Consider the following 20713-nt stretch of genomic DNA (forward strand, 5'->3'; position numbering starts at 1 on the left):
TACTTGGAAAATGAGAACACATTCTTAATTGTCACCACCTTAATTTGCCCAGATCTACTAAATATGTTAATATTCCCCATGGGCTGATAGTTCATAGAACTAAATCTTAAAATGAAGATTTTCTACTTGGGAAAGGTTTTTTCAAATGAAACACTGGATTACTTTGAATTATAAATTCATGGTTAAAAGTAAATACTACACTGATGTGAAGAAAGAAAAAATAAATACATATGAATTAGTGTGTATAAAGTAATAATTTATTAACAAAAGGTACACCAAAGACACTTATCCTGTCACCCAGAAGAGTGAGCATAGTACCCAGTAGTTTTTCAACCTTCATCCCCCTCCACCTCTCTGGTAGTTTGCAGTGTCTGCTGTTCCTATCTTTCTGTTCATGTGTACTAAATGTTTAGCTCTCGCTTATAAGTGAGAATCTGTGGTATTTGGTTTTCTGTTCCTGTGTTGATTTGTTTAGGATAATGGCCTCCAGCTGCAACCATGTTGCTGCAAAGGATGTGATTTTGTTCTTTTTCATGGATGCATAGTATTCTATATTGTATATGTATCACATTTTCTTTATCCAGTCCACCATTAACGGGCATCCAGGTTGATTTCACGTCATTGCTATCATGAATACTGCTGCAATGAACATACGAGTGCATGTGTCTTTTGGGTAGAGTGATTTATTTTCCTTTGGGCATATACCCTGTAATGGGACTACTTGGTCAAATGGTAGTTCTAAGTTCTTTGAGAAATTTCCAAACTGCTTCCCACAGTGGCTGAACTAATTTACACTCCCACTTAAGTCCCCTTCACTCTGCAACCTCACTAACATGTTACTTTTTTGACTTTTTAATAGCCATTCTGAGTAGTGTGAGATGGTATCTCATTGTGGTTTTGATTTGCATTTCATTAGTAATGTTGAGCATTTTTTCATATATTTGTTGACCAAATGAATGTCTTATTTTGAAAAGTGTCTGTTCATGTCCATTGTCCATTTATAAAATGGTTTTCTTAACCTTAGCCTTAGTGACTGCAAATTTTGCAGACTACAAAGTCACCCAAATGCATATGAGTAAAATTTTAAGATGCCACATGTCTCTGATAAATTTGGGTTATCAACAATAATTGTAATGCTCATTGATGCTAGCTTCAATATAAGTTCTAAAATCCCAAGATGAATTTTTTTTCGTGAAGACATGCGTTTTATTATTAATTTTTTTGCACACAAAACAATAAATTTTCTAAAAATAAATGCATATCAAACATATTAGGAAGGTTGCACATGGGAAGACGGGAAATAGAAATGGGGGATAGGAATTAAAGAAAATAAATGAGAGAGGGACTTTGTATGGATCAATGATAATAACTCAATCCTCCATTTGACAAAGAAGAAGGAGAAGGAAGAGAGAGAAAAAGAAAGTGGGATAAAGGATCAGAAAGGGAGGAAAATAGAAAAATTAGAGTATGACTCCAGGGTAGACCTGTTTTGTTGTTGCTGGGTTGGTTGGTTGGTTTGTCTGTTGTATTTTTCATATGTTTCGCCATGTTGGCCAGGCTGGTCTCGAACTCTAAGCCTCAAGTGATCAACCCACCTCGGCCTCCTAGAGTGCTGGGACTACAGGCGTGAGCCACCACGTCCAGCCTCCACATTACCTCTGGCCTCCGTGGTAGACCTCCCAGACGGGGCGGCCGGCCAGAGGCGCTCACTTCTTCCCAGACGGGGCGGCCGGCCAGAGACGCTCACTTCTTCCCAGACGGGGCAGCCGGGCAGAGGCGCTCCTCACTTCTTCCCAGATGGGGCAGCCAGACAGCGGCGCTCCTCACTTCTTCCCAGACGGGGCGGCCGGGCAGAGGCGCTCCTCACTTCCGAGACGATGGGCGGCCGGGCAGAGGCGTGCCTCACTTCCCAGACGGGATGGCCGGGCAGAGGCACTCCTCACCTCCCAGATGGGGCGGCCGGGTAGAGGCGCTCCACACCTCCCAGATGGGGCAGCTGGGCAGAGGCGCTCCACACCTCCCAGACGGGGTGGCTGGGCAGAGGCGCTCCTCACTTCTTCCCAGACGGGGCGGCTGGGCAGAGGCGCTCCTCACTTCTTCCCAGACGGGGCTGCCGGGCAGAGGCGCTCCTCACTTCCCAGACGGGACAGCCGGGCAGAGGTGCTCCTCACTTCCCAGACGATGGGCGGCCGGGCAGAGACGCTCCTCACTTCCGAGACGATGGGCGGCCGGGCAGAGGCGTGCCTCACTTCCGAGACGGGATGGCCTGGCAGAGGCGCTCCTCACTTCCCAGACGGGGTGGCCGGGCAGAGGCGCTCCTCACCTCCCAGACGATGGGTGGCCGGGCAGAGGCGCTCCTCACCTCCCAGACGGGACGGCCGGGCAGAGGTGCTCCTCACTTCCCAGACGGGGCGGCCGGGCAGAGACGCTCCTCACTTCCGAGACGATGGGCAGCCGGGCAGAGGCGCTCCTCACCTCCCAGATGGGGCGGCCGGGTAGAGGCGCTCCACACCTCCCAGACGGGGTGGCCGGGCAGAGGCACTCCTCACTTCTTCCCAGACGGGGCTGCCGGGCAGAGGTGCTCCTCACTTCCCAGACGGGGCAGCCGGGCAGAGACGCTCCTCACTTCCAGACGATGGGCGGCCGGGCAGAGACGCTCCTCACTTCCGAGACGATGGGCGGCCGGGCAGAGGCGTGCCTCACTTCCGAGACGGGATGGCCGGGCAGAGGCGCTCCTCACCTCCCAGATGGGACGGCCGGGCAGAGGTGCTCCTCACTTCCCAGACAGGGCGGCCGGGCAGAGACGCTCCTCACTTCCGAGACGATGGGCGGCCGGGCAGAGGCGCTCCTCACTCCCAGACGGGGCGCCGGGCAGGCGTCCTCACCCCAGACGGGGCAGCCGGGCAGAGGCGCTCCTCACCTCCCAGACGGGGCGCCGGGCAGAGGCGTTCCTCACCTCCCAGACGGGGCGGCCGGGCACAGGCCCTCCTCACCTCCCAGACAGGGCGGCCGGGCACAGGCCCTCCTCACCTCCCAGACGGGGCGGCCGGGCAGAGGCGCTCCTCACCTCCTAGGCGGGGCGGCTGGGCAGAGGCGCTCCTCACCTCCCAGACGATGGATGGCCGGGCAGAGGCGCTCCTCACCTCCCAGACGGGGCGGCCGGGCAGAGGCGTTCCTCACCTCCCAGACGGGGCGGCCGGGCACAGGCCCTCCTCACCTCCCAGACAGGGCGGCCGGGCACAGGCCCTCCTCACCTCCCAGACGGGGCGGCCGGGCAGAGGCGCTCCTCACCTCCTAGGCGGGGCGGCTGGGCAGAGGCGCTCCTCACCTCCCAGACGATGGATGGCCGGGCAGAGGCGCTCCTCACCTCCCAGACGGGGCGGCCGGGCAGAGGCGCTCACCTCACAGACGGGGCGTCCGGGCAGAGGCGCTCCTCACCTCCCAGTCGGGGCGGCCGGGCAGAGGCGCTCCTCACATCCCAGACGATGGGCGGCCGGGCACATACGCTCCTCACTTCCCAGACGATGGGCGGCCAGGCACATACGCTCCTCACTTCCCAGACGGGGCGGCCGGGCAGAGGCGCTCCTCACATCCCAGACGGGGTGGCCAGGCAGACGCGCTCCTCACATCCCAGACGGGGTGGCCAGGCAGACGCGCTCCTCACATCCCAGACGGGGTGGCCAGGCAGACGCGCTCCTCACATCTCAGAGGATCGGCGGCCAGGCAGAGACGCTCCCCACCTCAGAGGCGGCCAGGCAGAGGCTGCAATCCCAGCACCCTGGGAGGCCAAGGCAGGCGGCTGGGAGGCAGAGGCTGCAGCGAGCCAAGACCACGCCACCGCAGTCCAGCCCGGGCAACACGGTGCACCGATTGAGCGAGACTTCGTCTGCAGTCCCAGCACCTCAGGAGGCCGAGGCGGGCAGAGCACTCAAGGTTAGGAGCTGGAGAGCAGCGTGGCCAACATGGCGAAACCGCACCTCTAGCCAAAGGACAAAAAGCAGGCAGGGGTGGTGGTGCGCGCCCGCAATCCCAGGCAGCCCGCAGGCCGAGGTAGGGGAATCACGGGAACCGGACGCAGGGAGTGTGCAGCAAGTCGAGTATACTCCAGCCTGGGCCACGGAGGGAAGAAAAAAGAAAAAAGGAAAGAAAGAAAGAGGGAGGGAAGGAAGGAAGGAGGAAGGGAGGGAGGGAAGGAAGGAAGGCCCAAGATGAATTTAGAACTTTTGACTAATACTGATATCATTATCAGTATTATATTAATAGCTAATAGTCTATATCTGAAGATTTCTAAAGAAATTAATTTCAACATCTATTCATGTTTTTAATGTAAAAACATTAAATATACAGCCAAAAAGCTCTTGCACATGTGCACTAGGAAATAACTACAAGAATATTCATAGCAACAATTCGTTCATTACAGTCAAAAGTGAAAACAACCTAAATGTTAATTGACAGAATGAGCAAATTATTTATGATGTATTTGCAAACTGCAGCTATACACTAAAATATGAATGAGTCTTTGAAACATAATGAATAAAAACAAATCCCAGGAAACTATAATAGAATGATACCATTTTTAGAAGACTCAAAAGTCATTCTTATTGCTGAAAAATTAGAAGCATTGCGTACACAAGAATAAACTCCTATTCAATTTTGTGTTGGAGAGTCTAGATAGTGCAGTATAATTTTTTTAAAGTACAATAGTTACAACAATTGGAGAGGAATAAATAAAAAGGTCATCATTTCTATATGGTATGATCATGTATGATTATAGAAAATCCAAAAGAATCTATTGTCAGATTGGTTAAACCTACTGATTCTGTAAGAGAATTTGGCAATTGGATATATCATTACACAAAAAGAATTGCATTTTCATATTCAAAAAGAATTGCCAGAAATAAACTATTTTTACATATAATTTAATAAAGACATAATTTATATTAAGTACCTACAAATAAATGTAATAATTATAAAACATTGCACTAAGTGCTTGCTTTGGCAGCATATATACTAAACTTTACATTTAAAAAAATAGCAAAGATCTAAGTGTATTAAAAGATATTTAGGCCAGGCACGGTGGCTCACGCCTGTAATCCCAGCACTTTGGGAGGTCAAGGCAGGCAGATCACCTGAGGTCAGGAGTTCAAGACCAGCCTGACCAACATGGTGAAACCCCGTCTCTACTAAAAATACAAAATTCTACAAGAAAATATAAAAATACAGGAATTCTACCCATTGGAATATACCCAAACAACAGCCAGGCATGGTGGCGCACGCCTATAGTCCTAGCTACTCGGGTGGTTGAGGCAGGAGAATTGCTTGAACCCTGGAGGCGGAGGTTACAGTGAGCAGAGACTGTGCCACTGCACTCCAGCCTGGGCAACAAGAGCAAGGCTCTGTCTAAAAAATAAAATAAATTTTAAAAATTTAAAAAAAAGATATTTATACAAATTTCATGGAAAAGAAAGATCATTGTAAAGATATCAGCTCTTTCCAAATTGATCTATAGATTAAATGCAATCCCAACTAAAATCCCAATAGGCTTTTTTGTAGAAATTTATAAACTCCTTATATAATATATATGAAAGAGCAAAGACTCAAGAATATTTTTCAAAAAAAACCAAAAGTGAATAAACTGAGGAAGGATACTTTCCTCTGGCACATGTGCTAACAAGCTAACATAGTTAAAGGCTATAACAAAAGTTAGATCACTAAGACAGAGTGGTATCAGCATAGAGATAGATAAAAAAATAAATGAAACCAAATAGAAATGAAAGAGATGGCCCTGTAGATCACTGGAGAAAGGAGAAGTCATTCAGTGAATGTTTCTGGAGTAATTAACTATCTATATGGAAAACAGTATTAAATTGGATTCTTACCTCATACCATATATAAAAATCAATTTCGGATGGATTAAAATCTTAAATGTGAAAGTCAATGCTTTAAAATTTATAGAGCAATATATAGGATAATATTTTTATGATTTTGAGGTAGGCAAGGACTTTTTGAACTACATACAAAAAGCAATAATCATATTTTTTAAAGTGAGAAATGTAACTACAACAAACTTTTGTTAGTCAAAAAAAAAATGTCAGTATATGAAAAGACAAGCCACAAACTGAGAGAACTTATTTGTAATACATTATGGATTAGCATCCAAAATACATAAGGATCTTCTAAAAATCAGTAAAATAAAAACAACCCAATAGAAAAATGGACAATAGACATAAATTAGGCAATTCACAGGAGAGGAACTATGAATAGCCAATACATACGAAAGGATGCACAATGTTTTTATTAATCAGAAATGTAGGCCGGGCGCAGTGGCTCATGCCGGTAATCCCAGCACTTTGGGAGGCTGAGGCAGGTGGATCACCTGAGGTCAGTTCAAGACCGGCATGGCAAACATGGTGAAACCCCATCTCTACTAAAACTACAAAAATTAACTGGGCATGATGGTGGGCTCCTGTAATCCCAGCTACTCGGGAGGCTGAGGCAGGAGAATCACTTGAACCTGGGAGACAGAGGTTGCAGTGAGCTGAGATTGCGCCACTGCACTCCAGCCTGGGCAACAGAGCGGGACTCCGTCTCAAAAAAAAAAAAAAAAAAAAAAAAAGAAATGCAAAGAAAAATCACAATGAAATACCATTTTAAAGTCACTAGAATGGAAAAATTAATGTCTAACAATTCCAAATTATAGAACAAGTTAGAGTTCAACAGTACTAAGCGCAGGAAAGATACAGAGCAGTGGGAATTTTTATACAGTTATGATGCGAATGGAAACTGGCACTCACTTTAAAAACAGTTCAACATTACCATATATTAAATAGAGTACTTACCCTAAATTATTCACAAGAATTCTACCCGTTGGCATATACCTAACAATGGGTATGCACCCGACTCAACAATTCTACTCCTTGGTATATACCTCAAAATTCTTGCATATGTGCACTAGGAGACAATTACATGAATATTCTCAATTTGTTCTTTACAGCAAACAGTGGAAACAACCTAAATGTTAACAGAAGAATGAACAAATTATTTGTGGTATCTTAGTGAACAGCAGCTGTACACTAAAATATGAAAGAGCCTTTGAAATGTAATGCTAAATAACTAAAAGCAAGTCCCAAGAATGTAAAACAAAATGATACCATTTTGAGAAAACTCAAATACATTACTGTTATAGGGAAGCATACGTTGAAAGAACCTCATTTTTGTGCTTTATAAATTACATGTTAAGTGTATTCTCAGCATTATTAAATGTTACATAGTTTTAAACAATGAATGAAAAGGCTTAGTTATAATTTAGTGACTGATGGGATATGGGAGTAAAGAAAGATTTGAGAACTAGAGTTTCCAGGCTGGGTAATGGAAAGAGGGTGCTGCCTTTAGTAATAATAACTAATTGTATTAGGAAAGGCTACATATTGAGAGAAACGACCACATTAGGCCTACTATGAGAAACCCCTGGGCCTGGACTCCATTCACTCCACACTATGTCAAGCTAGGTCACAGTTATGACCCAGGGTCATTAGATGCCTTGAAGATCTAGGTACTCTCCCTTCCCTAGTACATGGTAATTCTAGTATTTGGCAGTAGGTCCTTTGAGAGATTTGGAGAATGTGTATTGAATATACTTGTATGTGGTATCACAGGGTTCTTTTTCAAAGAGACTTGCCCTTCTCTTCAATTAATAACTAATTCAGATCTGGAACCTGGGCAAAGGTGATTCCATTGTAGTGGCTATTAGCCTTTTGCTGTGCCTTCATTGGCTGTCCATCTCTCTTGCTCTGAGGAAGAACAGGGTTGATTAGCCATGACAAATACTTTCACGTGGGTCAAGGCCCCCTCGTTCCCATTCCAACCTTACCATCTACTATGGTAATTATGCCCATCTTGCTCTGAGGGTTAACTGCCTCCACACAGCCTCTACAATTCCAGAACCCTATCATCCCAATTGACACTAGGGAGCCCTGTTTTTCTAATTAGTCTATATGGGATTCAGTGTAGGTTTTCAATCGAGGCTTGAGCTCAAGAGCATTTTCTGGGTTTTTGTTTTGTTTTTTTGAGACAGAGTCTTGCCCTGACCCCCAGGCTGGCGTGCAGTGGCACGATCTCGGTTCACTGCAACCTCTGCCTCCTGGGTTCAAGCAATTCTCCTGCCTCAGCCTCCCGAGTAGCTGAGATTACAGACATGCGCTAACATGTCCAGCTAATTTTTGTATTTTTAGTAGAGATGGGGTTTTACCATGTTGGTCAGGCTGGTCTCGAACTCCTGACCTCAGGTGATCCACCAACCTCGGTCTCCCAAAGTGCTGGGATTACAGGCAGGAGCCACTGCTCCTGGCCTCATTAATTTGGTTCTCAAGAGTGATCATTCTCTTTTTCTAGTTACTTATTGCATTTTTAATTAGAAAATCCTGTTTATTCATTCTAAGAAGTCCTTTGTGCTCTACTGCCATTTTCTTGAGAATTCCTCTGTGTGTGTGTGTGGTGTGTGTGTGTGTGGGGGGGGGTGGTGGTGGTGGTGGTGTTTGCTGAAGTTCTCTTCTGATTCTCTTAATTGGCCATGGGCCATAGTTGAGTTCTGCAGGACCAACAAAGGTGCAGCACCTCAGACAACAGAGAGCAGCTCATCCAGATGTCTGTGGCCTCTGCAATGCCGGCGTGGTCAAGGCAATCACTAATCAGTCATACCCAAGGTGGTCCCTCCCACCATCACTGCCTCATCACGCTGCTCTCTCCTAACACCAGGCATCAGGGTCTTCTCAGTAAGGACTCATAAGCTCTGCTGCCAAGCTGCATAGCCTTAGACTCCAAAGCCACAGCTTCCTTGCAAAGAGCTCCTTCCCACTGCACATTAACTGCTGAACCCCAGGCCTTGGGCACTGAGGAGCCTCTAGGCAGGACACACACCCTGCAAAAGTCCCTCTCCAGGAGCTGTGTTCTCCCTTCCATACCAAGAGCCGTTGAATGGGGTTTCTGGCTCATTCCATGGCTTTGTTCTGAAGGACAGCACCCCCTTAACTGTGCCCTCTCTAGGCGGAGCCCTCCAGAAAAGTATCCGCCTGTACCTTTGTCTCAGGGCACTTTCCCTTGGGGAAGGCACAGTGACCAAGAATTTCAATTCATCTTCTCCAACTAGGAGAGAATCAAAACATCTCCACATACGGATCAGCTCCCTTGGCATTTCCTGATTCTTCAACCCACAGTTCTAATATGCATTCAGTTCACTCAACAGCATTGATTAAACTTTCACCTGTCATGCACGATAGTGAGAAGTCAGAGGTAAGAGACAGCACGTCATGTCTAAGAAGAACATTATTTATAATGATGATGAGTTGATGGCAAATGAAATGAGAAAAAACAAAAACAAAAACAAGAAGCTATCACAGCAATCCAAGAAAGAAGATGAACCCCTGAACAAAAGTACTAACAAAGGTGAAGAGACGGGAGGATCCCTGTGACCTATATCAAGCAGGTAGACTCTGCAGGGCTGGGGACTAAGGGAGTATTACGGGAGAATGAGGAGGAGTCCAGATCCACTCACCGCTTTTTCCTCAAGTGTCTCCAGGTCTACAAAACAAGGAGCAGATTTTTGGAAGGAAATTCCTGTTTCGAATGTGTTGAATTTAAGGTACCTAGGGAACATCCAAGAGGAGAAGGCAGAACATAGTAACTGTACCATGTATCTAAGGCCTGGGGTGAGATCTAGGTTAGACTGTCATCAACATTTACATGGTAGTTACGCCACAGGTGTGGATGAAGGCACCACAGCATCCTGCAAAGCAAGGAGAAAGCAAGGCAAGAACAGCCCTGAGGAAGATCAACATTAAGCAGCAGATAGAGACACGTAAGGAAGACTGAGAAGAAGTAGAACCATGAGAAAAGAAATAACAGAAGCAGGGGAGAAGACTTAAAGAGGGTGGTCATCAATGCAGAGCCAGAGTACAGCCGTATAGACTGTGAACTGCACAACACTGCAGATCATCATATGGATATTAATGGCATAGTAATATGCAGTACACGACCTGCCTAACCACGTGTGGCAGAGCTCACAGTATGGTCAAGATCATAAATAAATGTGTCCATTTGCTTTGGCAATCTGTGAAGTCAGGTGACCGTGGCAAAGCAGTTGCATTGGTGAGTGCAGGGAACAGTACTGTAGGAGAAGACGTGAATGAAATGGCCTTGAGTGGAGGCAGTGTGCACGGCCCACTCACTGAAGCAGCTTGGCTGTGAGCGGGAGGGAGAGTGGGGTGGGTGAGTGTTCAGGTCTCCTCCAGCTCCTGCCCTTTCTGTTGGAATGTACGGCTCTTCTAGCCTCAGATCAGAGCCTTTGCTCCCAGGACCTGGACTGCTCTTCCACCGAAACTCTCCAGGGCTGGCTCCTACCAATCACGCAGATAACCTCATGTGAAAGGCCTTTCCTCACCACCCTAATGTTGCCACCACTAACCCTCCCCTTCACTGTCTAGTACATAGTGACATTTTTATTTCTTCAGAGCACTTATAACGAAATTGTCTTACTTACTTGTGTACTGTCTCTTCTCTAACAAGTATGTTAGCTCCAAGAGGAGGGAGCTCATCTGCTTTGTGAATTGTAGCCCTGGTGCCTAGAACTGGTGCTTGGCACATGGTAGGGGGGTCAGCAAATGTTGGGTGAATTTTATTTGGGTTCAAAAGAGGTACCTGGCACAAGCCATGCAAGAAAACCATCCTCTTGGACACATTAATGCTACCAAAATCAGGTGAAGCAAACCTGCAGACTCGGCTTAAACCAAGTGTTAGCTTAATTCTTAAGTCATTTACACAGCCAGACTTTGTCATGTCCTGCACCTACGTAGTGTGGAAACTGCTCCTCCACCTGCCCAGCCCACTTCCTGCCTGGGTCTTTGCACCACCAACCTGCAGAGCCCAAGACACTAGCTGCCTCATGAGCACCCAGGTGGTGACAGGTGCCACCACAGCTTCCTGTTTCCCTCCCCCAGGTGTTTAATTTTCTCCTCTAGAAAAGTATCACACATGCACCAAGAAAATTTGAGGATTATAGAGAAGTATGATCTCCCCACCTTTAGCACACTGGGATAGTTCCCTATTGTCTTTTCAATGCATTTTTTTCTTAAGACAATCTGTAAATAATTGACTAACCATTTTTCTCACTGTATTGTTAGCATCTATTGTCACTGGAAATTATTCCATAAATGATTAAATAGCAATAGCTATATTTCACTGTCTGGACAATTTACTTACCCAGCAGTCTTTTAGACCTGTTTTTTTTGTTTTGGGGTTTTTTTTTTGTTTTTTTTTTTGGCAGCTTTTGAGCCCACCAGAAAAAAAAAATTAGACTTTGGCCAGGTATGGTGCTCCTCCCTGTGATCCCAGAACTTTGGGAGGCTGAGGCAGGAGGATTCCTTGAGGCCAGGAGTTCAAGACCAGCCTGGTCAACATAGTGAGATCTAGTCTCTATTCAAAAAACTTTTTAAATAAATTTAAAGGTTAGACTTTTTTTGGCCGGGCACAGTGGCTCACGTCTGTAATCCCAGCACTTTGGGAGGCCGAGGTGGGCAGATTGCCCGAGGTCGGGCATTTGAGACCAGCCTGACCAACATGATGAAACCCTGTGTCTACTAAAAATACAAAATTAGCCGGGCGTGGTGGCACATACCTGTAATCCCATCTACTTAGGAAGCTGAGGCAGGAGAATCGCTTGAACCCAGGAGGCGGAGGCTGCAGTGAGCTGAGATCGTGCCATTGTACTCCAGCCTGGGCAAAAAGAGTGAAACTCTGCCTCAAAAAAAAAAAAAAAAAAAAATACACGTTTTTCCATGTCTAATGTGGCCATAAACATCTATCTCCAAGTATAAATATTTGTGTATATTTTAAAATTTCTCCTCAGGATAAATACCCATCTCGATATGGCACTTGATACAGTTCCCGATAAAGGCAGGCAGAGCCAGATGAAAAGCTTTAGAAATCCTAAGCACTGAAAAACTATCAGAATCCTTCCATGTAATTCATAATACAAAACAACCTAACAGTTACATGGCACTGCACACTTTCCTTTGTAGTAGTTCATGATTATCAATATCTCTTTCTCCTGCTAGCCCAGAGGCCCAGAGAACAGGGACCCTGTCCTGTGCTCTATCATTTTTAGAGGGATGAGCAGGTAACCAATATACCAGTGAGAATTTGAAAGACAAAAACTGTTGAATCCCACTCCTCCAAACGCCAACTCACCTCCTGCCACCCCAACTTCATGACCAGCAGAACTCATACCCACATCAGTTCCATTTATTCTTCGTACAAATATTTTACAGTTTTATTTTTAAATCATTTACACATATTCATACAAAGAAAAATAAATTTCAGGATGGAATCTTGGGACCATGGTAGTTTAAAAAAAAAAACTCTCTGATCATTAGCTACTGAAGACAAGGCAAGAGGCTTAGCAGTCATTTCTGGGGGTTAGTGTATCTCCCCATGCAAGGGACAACTGAGAAGAATCCAAGCTGCTCCCTCATCTTCCTTCGATCTTCACCTTCCGGAGATAAGATGGGGGAAGGGGATTTTCCAGTGCTCTCCCCTAGAAACATTTCAAGAAGTACAGCAAAGGCTTATGGTAACACTGAACCTGTCCGCTAGAAATCTGGCAAGATTGCAGTTTCTGAACCAATTTTCTAGAACAGTTAGCTCAATTCCCATTCACAGGTGCTTCTAAGAGGAGGAGGGATTGCCGCACTCACCATACCCCCTTCCCACTTGCTCTGTCCTCCCACCAACGTTCCTGAATAGAGCCCTTGATCTCTTCTGATCTAGTCCCTCCCCACTCCCACTCAGCCTCATTTCACAAGCGAACCTTCCTCCTATGCCACACACCCAGACACTCTGTAGCAATTGGCCCTGGCAGCTCCAGAGGACCGCTGCAGTGATGACACAGGACTATTGCATCAGCATCGTGCTCACAGGGAATCAGAGCTCAGCCAGGAGAGGTCCAAGAATGACAGAACTATGAGCACTCCTACCGAAACTCAGCTCTGCTCAGCCAAATCAACAATTCAATCAAACAGGCCAACTCCTAACACATCCCATCCAGACAGACATTAGAGGTGCACAGCAGATGAACCTCCTACTTACACTGCCCAGGGAAGCTAGACTATCAGTTCCCAGTAAAAGTAGGGGAAAGGACAGACATTACAAATGTGGTAGACCCTATCAGAAATGGCAGCTGATGATAAGTTACCCTAAATCGTTGGGTCCTACCCAAAAAGCAGCACCAAGAAAGGGCATGATGAGCAGAGAGATCTGTAGCTGGATGTACAGCCCTTGAATTACCAAGGGACTCAGAGATAACACAGCTCATTTTCCTACAATTAGGTAGGAACTAGAACACAGACTACCCACCCCTACGTTGAGGCAGCTCCTGAAAGGTCGTACCGCTTATGGTCATCAGCCCACCCCCTTGGTAGGCCCATTTGGGGAGAGGGAATCACATCCAAAGCGGGGATCCCTCCAGGTGGACACTCACAGGGCAGCCCGTCCCACTGTCACTGGGGCAGGCCAAACATAGTTAGGAGGGTGGACAGATCCCGTGCGTCGGCTGCCCCATAGGCATCGCTCTGGCCTAACATAGACAATGCCAAACGCAGGGTGCTCCAGATGTTCTCCGACATGGCGCCTCCTTCACCCCGGGGGCCCCGGCTTTTCCTCTGCATGTTCAGGGCCTCCAGAAAGTGCTCCACAGCCTCCCTGTAAGGAAGAGGAGGAATGAGAGCTGTTAAGCTGAACAACAATGGAAGGAAGCAGGTCAGCTAGCAGCAGGAGGGAGAAAGCTAGGGCTGGTTAGTCAAACAGGATCTGAGAATAAGGAGCTAGGGCCAAAGGCAGGGAGAAAAAGCTCATTCATTCATTTCTCAACAGATACTCTCACCGGTGAGCCCCAAGGTTGATGCAGCTGATGCCCAGGTTATAGCGGGACCGGATATAGCCAGGCTGGAGCTCGAGGGCCCGGCGGTACGCAGCTACTGCTTCTTCACTCTGGTTTCCATTGGCCAGGGTGGCCCCTAGCTTATTCCACAGCAAATAGTCCTGGGATAGGGATACAGAAGGGATGGGAAAAGCTTGACTCAGATGAAATTCTGCCCATTACTCCACCTGTTTCACTACTCTGTTTAGCTAACAAGTTTCATCCCATTCCATTCTCAACAGTTCAGTGTGTGGCTACAATGTAGCCCCTCTCACCCTATGCAGACTCTCTTATGTCCAGATGACCCTACACTCCCACCCTTCTTTTCCCAATCCTCCCAAGGCAGTCAGTACATGGAACACTGGAATGAAATACCCCAAGACTCCAAAAGTCTGAACAAATTATTCTTTTTTGTGGGGGTGGGCAGGGTCTTGCTATGTTGCCCAGGCTGGATTTGAACTCCCAGACTCAAGTGATCCTCCCACTTCAGCCTCCCAAGTAGCTGGGACTACAGGCATGCACCATCACACCCAGCTTCCCAACAAATGGCTCTTCAATAAGGTACACAGTCATGTCCCATTTCCATTCCTCCCCTGGGCTCACATTGGGACGAACGCTGAGGGCAGCTGTGAAGCAGTCCACGGCCTTGTCATACTCCCCACTCAGGTTGAAAAGGACTCCCAAGCCACACTGCACGTCAGGATCAATAGAGGTAGGGTCCAGCCGCACAGCTGCCAGGAAGAGCTCTTTCACTTCAAGAAACAGGGAGCTGGATGAAAAGGAAAAAAACACAAAAAAAAGTAGGCAGATGAATGTCTCTATTCCCATCCCCCCAAATTAATTCCTTCATTGATCAATCATATCCCCAACATTCATCAATCTATCAGTCATCTCTTCTACTCTCAAAGTCCAATATAGAAGCCTGTTTTTCTATTTCATCCTAGCACTGAAGTGTAGAATGCAGACCTCCTTCAACTTGAGCCTAGGTTTCCCATCCCACTCTCAGGACCCTTCAGTCTCAATCCATCCAAACTTCCAAAATCAAGGTCACCCTCCTATTGGGACTTAGGTTACTGCAATTCCTCATCCTAGGAATCCCTCATACTCACTCAGACAAGAGAGACCCCAGGATACGCTTGCTGGGGCCCAGTCCTGCCCCACCAGCCCCTTCTTCAGCAGGTGTCACCAGATGGGCATAGGCTGGTGTGTACCGCAGCCAGTCTCGTAGGGTTTCACAGGCCTGTCGCTGCAGGGACTCGTTGGTGAAGCTCACAGCCAGAGCCATCAGTGCTGTTTGGTTATCTGGCTTTAGCTCCAGACACCTGTTTGATCAGGGATGGGCAGACTTGATATCTGCAATGACACTGGCACACGTGAGCACCCTGGGATCCAAGCCAAGCTTTGAAATGCAGAGTCACAATGGCCTCACCTGTGACTCCTCTGACATGAGTTAATAATAAAGTTACAGATCTAAGGGGAAAGTTTTAGCAGGCAAGGAGCCAACCAAAGCCCCACAAATAAAATCAAAAGCCGAGGAAGGAATGGAATTCACTCCAACTCAGAGTTTCAGCATGAGAAAACACTCTCGTTAGCACCCAGAAAGACAAGGATCCAGGTCTGGGCTTCTGTCATTCAAAAGGTTATATGCAGAGCCTTGGAAGCACCTCACCCATACCTTTCGGTGTACTCACCTCCGCAATGCACTGATGGCTAACAGTTCTTGTTCATTCTCTGCCTGGGTGGTACCCAGATACTGCCAAGCCTAGAGGGAAGTTGACAGATTCCATCACCCCATATTCACCTCTCCATTCGCCCTTCCCCCTGGCTTCTCCCACTCACCATCTCGCTCTCAAGCCCCTATCCTAGGCCATCACCCAGGCCCTAACCCATCTGCACTACTCTCCTTGGGGCCTTTCTCAAGATGGAGGAAGCAGTCTCTAAGTCACTCACTTCCATGTGCTTAGGATCCTGCTGCACAGCTGCCTCAAAAAGCAGCACAGCATTTGGCAGGTCCCCCTCCTGAAGGCGCCGCAGCCCTTCTTCAAAAGGCTGAGGGTGATCACGCAAGGGGTTCTCCTCCTCAAACTGGTACCCCTACAAGAAAAGCACGTGAGAGATGGACTGAGAGGTGGCACAGTCCGAACAGCAGGGATGTGAGGATGACAACCAACAGGCAGAGAAGCTGAGGGCCTCCAAACAGGTTCTTGAATTAATTGCTGGCAAATTCTCCATATTATAAAGATCACGTATGGCACAAGTAAAATCATTTGGTATCAGGTTCGTGCTCCCATCTCCTGTTCATGATACCTGGGAAGCTAGGCAAGTCAACAAACTCATCCGTGCTGGAAATAAGCTTATTTTAGGAAGTCATCACAGGCTTGCATTCCCACACCTTGACTTCTCACCATGGGGCAGAATGTCTCAACAGGATCTGCTTATAGTAATGAGACAAAGTGTCCCTAGCTATTCAAAGTGCATTTCTTGTTATCCTTCAATAATGTGATGATGTATAAAGGAAATGTTTGGAGTCCTGCTATTCAAATGTAACTCTTACTTAGCTCACAGAGTCTTTCCACATGTCAACTAGATAAAACATGTTCAAGCATTTTGAAAATGTTAATTTATTCCCCAATTTCATTCTTAATAATTATGAATATTAATCTGTATCTGACAGTAAGCAAAAGCTGGATCCCAAAATCCAGATGGCAGAGAATACTTCAGAAAGCCACCATTCTCTTCTAGCTGAGGATTTCTCACTTTAGAGAAGAATTACGATACTATCTGCAAAGCTTTGTCAACTGGCATTTTACACTAGGCAGAGAAGAAATAAGGTAAAGGGGAAGTCACTAGTAAGCTGCAAAATTTGGGACATGCAAATAAAAAGTCCCTTTTTGGAGAGTAGTTACCATCACAAAATAATACACCAGAATGAAAACAAGATGCAAAACACCAGGTGGAGGTCTTTCTAAATGCAGTTAAGAATAAATTCAGATAAAACTGTACAAAATAAAGACATAAGGCCCTTTTTCATTATTATTATGAAAATGATAAAGAATCAAAAATGCTTAAATCTTACCAGCAAAGTTCTAAGTCATGATCAGATGCAAATTATTTGTCACAAATGAAAATTAAATAATTATAATGGGGGTTTAAGAAGAGACACATATTATAGTAAAGATAAATGTATAGAAAGTACATTTATATTGAAAACAAGTGTGTTTTTGGACAGAAGGCAGAAAATGATGCTAGTCCAGTGATCAGCAAACTTTTTCTGTGAAGGGCCAGATAATAAATATTTCAGGCTTCGTGGATCTGCTGCAACTACTCAACTCTACTGTTGTGGTGCGAAAGCAGCCAGACATAAGTAAACAAATGAGCACGGCTGTCTTCCAATAACATTTTATTTATGGACACTAAAATTTGAATTTTATATAATTTTCACTTGTCACAAAGTATTACTCTTTTGATTTTCTCCAACCATTTAAAAATGTTAAAACCATAAAGATTTATTCCACAAGCCAGTTTGCTGGCCCTTGCCCTAAGCTATTACAGTTCAATAAAATAAATCCTTCTGCATTCAACCTCAACTATTGTTCATCATTAATATGTGTTTTAAGCCACTCTACAGAAAACAGAGATTACTGTCATCTATAATGCAATTTCCTAATAAAAGTAATTCGTGCCTCTCAGAGCCATTGAGAACATCTAATGGGAATCTTCACCAACACCTTACAAAAAGCTTAAGATACTATCTGTAAATAACTATTATCCTCATTGCTCTGGATACTTCCTTAAGATATGATGGCCTGTATATGACAGCCAGGAGTGATGTGAATGCTCTTCAGGTGTCTTCATTAGATAACACAACAACTCAATGCCACCATCTTGCAACCACAGGATTCTCTTAAGTTTCCTCGCATCCATATTATCTATCCTCCTTGAAGTCTCATCAATTGCTGATCAAAGAGGAATTTTCCAAAATTAGAATATTTGCACAGATGATGGAAAAAGAGTACTCTGGAGGATCCCTCAAGAACCCACAGAACACAGAATAAGCTTGGCTTCACTGTTACATCCTGAAAAGCCAAACCCAAGTCCTTAATTTTATCTGATACACGGTCTGGTTTGCTCCAAAATCTCATAGGATCAAACTGCAGAAATGATCACTACAAAGAGTTTGTCCCATCACATACTTCTCTTTTATCGTAATAGTATATTACTATCTGCCTGAGCTGCAATGTAAATTGCCTCTGAAAATGTAGGGGCTATCAATAAACAAACAGTACATTCAAAGAGATCCACAAATTTATGTAACAATCAAGAGTCAAATCCTTTGTTTTTGAAAAGTTCTATTGACGTGGAATTCAATATTAGCTTAAAGCCAGATACTGTCTGAATTGCTTTACTACATCACTTTTTGAGGAACATTAATGCAAGTATTTCTAGTCCTAATTTTGCAATATCCCAAAGTATCAATGATATCAAGTAGGGCTCAAGAATCTACAAACATACTTTTAAAGTTTTTAAATAAAAAATGTATTCTGGCCAGCATGTCATAAATACGAGAGTAAATGATAAAAGAAAATGCTGCTCATACAAAACTAGTATTACGTCTATATGTATGAAAAGCATGGACATTTTTACATAAATGTATAACTTCCCATTTATAAGTTGATGGGGTCTATGTGACTTATCAAATTGTTAATACAAAATAATAACAAAAGTGTTATCTATATTTCCTTCAGTTCTTCCTTATCAAAATTATATACAATGAACTCACAGTCTGGTGAAATACATGGCAAGGTCCCAGCTGTCTTTTCCCTTGTATCACATAGGTTAGAAAAATCCAGATCAGACTGGAATAATAAAGAAAATCATATTTTTCCTAATACTGTTCTTCACTGGCTCTCAAACCCTAGACTTTTTCTGAACTGCATCTTCCCATCTTTGCATAGCTCCCTTATTACATCAAGATCCTGGTTGGCATCTCAGGCCCTGGTTCCAGCCTCAGAATACTTTCCCAACCAGATCTGAACTGAGAAAAAGACATCACTACTCACCTCCCCAGTTCCTGTTTTGCCTTTTTTCAAAACCAAGTGATTCTTTCCCCTCTTCATGTTTCAACTCAGGAGCTCAGTTATTAAACACATCCCCAAATATCCTACAACCCACAGGTAGATTTGTTTTTTAGTAAGACCCCAGAAGTAACATATGCTTCTAAGTCAACGGCACATGCTATATGCAAAATGCAATCATCTTTCATACTACTAAGAAATTTCCCTAATATTTAAGTTATTTAATATAAATTCTTTGAAAACCCTAAATTAGGGCAAGTGGCTAGTACCTATAAAAGGTAAGAACTTAAAATGAACATGTGAGTTTAAAAAGTAAACAGATATTAAGATGTGGAGGCAAAGGGATAGTCTGTCCACTAACACTCCCTACCAAAGGAGTCAGCGGTCTTCTCAAAAAGCTCCCAATCTGACCTCCAAACAGAGCTACTTCCTCTGTGCTTTTAATGCAACAAGCATGTGCAAACCTCCTTCATAGGTGTTATGTACTGGATTGTCATTATTGACAAAGATAGTCTCATTAACATCTATATCCCAAGAATAAAGTTTATACTCAATCACTGAAGAGGAAGGGCAAGGGAATGATTCAGACTTCTTTTCATGGAAAGGGACTCAAGAAAATACTTAAAAGCACCCTTCAAATTCAGGATTAAAGGAAAGACATTAAAAAGAAGGAAGTTCTGGAACCTGAAAAACTAAGAATTTTTACCTTACCTTATCATAGGTAGCTGACGTAAGGTCATCATAGTCAGAAAGCCAGGGGTGAGCCTCAGCATCCCGTTTTGCCATCTCCTCCAACTCTGCCTGCAACTTGTCCCAGAAATCGACATCAGACTGTAAGGAAGGGAAGGCAGATAGAAAAAGGAGATCCGTCATGACCACCCCACCCCACTCTCAGCTCTGCTGGGATTCCCTAAGGCAGCAGCTCTTGAATTTTAACATGTTTAAGAATCATCTGAATAACTTTTTAAAAATGCAGATGGCCAGATCCTATCCCCAGATACTGATTTAGTAGTCTGGGGTGATGGCCAGAAATCTGTAGTTTAGTTTACTTTCTTGTTTGAGACAGAGTTTCACTCTTGTTGCCCAGACTAGAGTGCAATGGCGTGATCTCATCTCGTTGCAACCTCCACCTCCCAGTTTCAAACATTTCTCCTGCCTCAGCCTCTCAAGTAGCTGGGATTACAGGCATGCGCCACTACACCACGCTAATTTTGTATTTTTAGTAGAGACATGGGGTTTTCTCCATGTTGTTCAGACTGGTCTCGAACTCCTAACCTCAGGTGATCCACCCACCTCGGACTCCCAAAGTGCTGAGATTAGAGGCATGAGCCACCACGCCTGGCCCAGAAATCTGCATTTTTGAACAGCACCCACCCCATCCCCAAGCAACTCTGACACAGATGATCCAGGTCCACTATGAAATACAATTTGCATCATCTTTGATGTTCATACATCCACTCACTCCAAGGAGTGTTTTCTTTTGGGGTGTCTGCTCCTGCACTATCTGCTCTCACCTCTATAGCTGACTTGGCTTGTTCAAACTCCGTATCAAGGGCAGATGTGTTTACTGGTCTTGTGAACTGGTCAACCCAGGCATCTGATGTACCCTGTGACAAAAAAGGATGGTCAGTACCACTACCACCAACTTTCTATCCATCAGACGCAAACTAAA

General features: G+C 45.1%; 1 protein-coding gene and 1 long non-coding RNA gene across 14 annotated transcripts in view; both read right to left on the bottom strand.

Moving 5' to 3' along the window:
- Window positions 1–2164: 2164 nt before the first annotated feature.
- On the bottom strand, window positions 2165–3534 carry LOC115832907. Its single transcript, XR_004028313.1, has 3 exons — window positions 3515–3534; window positions 2704–2740; window positions 2165–2362 (listed from the first exon to the last, which is right to left on the bottom strand). It is a non-coding gene; the product is annotated as an uncharacterized LOC115832907 (long non-coding RNA).
- Window positions 3535–3784: 250 nt separating this feature from the next.
- PEX5 (peroxisomal biogenesis factor 5) overlaps window positions 3785–20713 on the bottom strand; it is a 47912-nt gene continuing 30983 nt past the window's right edge. For 11 of the 13 annotated variants that reach the window (XM_030804698.1, XM_030804699.1, XM_030804705.1 and 8 more), the window contains 8 exons: window positions 20556–20648; window positions 19753–19872; window positions 15917–16060; window positions 15658–15728; window positions 15076–15288; window positions 14570–14735; window positions 13931–14088; window positions 12274–13749 (listed from right to left, as the gene is read on the bottom strand). In XM_030804698.1, the coding sequence (XP_030660558.1) occupies window positions 13548–13749; window positions 13931–14088; window positions 14570–14735; window positions 15076–15288; window positions 15658–15728; window positions 15917–16060; window positions 19753–19872; window positions 20556–20648 (1167 nt within the window). In that variant the 3' untranslated portion in view covers window positions 12274–13547. Of the gene's footprint in view, window positions 4110–11748; window positions 11788–12273; window positions 13750–13930; window positions 14089–14569; window positions 14736–15075; window positions 15289–15657; window positions 15729–15916; window positions 16061–19752; window positions 19873–20555; window positions 20649–20713 lie in introns of those variants that run through there. The other 2 variants (XM_030804694.1, XM_030804693.1) reach the window with 2 other exon arrangements.

This window comes from Nomascus leucogenys, chromosome 23 (assembly GCF_006542625.1).
Source record: "Nomascus leucogenys isolate Asia chromosome 23, Asia_NLE_v1, whole genome shotgun sequence".
Classification (NCBI taxonomy): Eukaryota; Metazoa; Chordata; class Mammalia; order Primates; family Hylobatidae; genus Nomascus; species Nomascus leucogenys.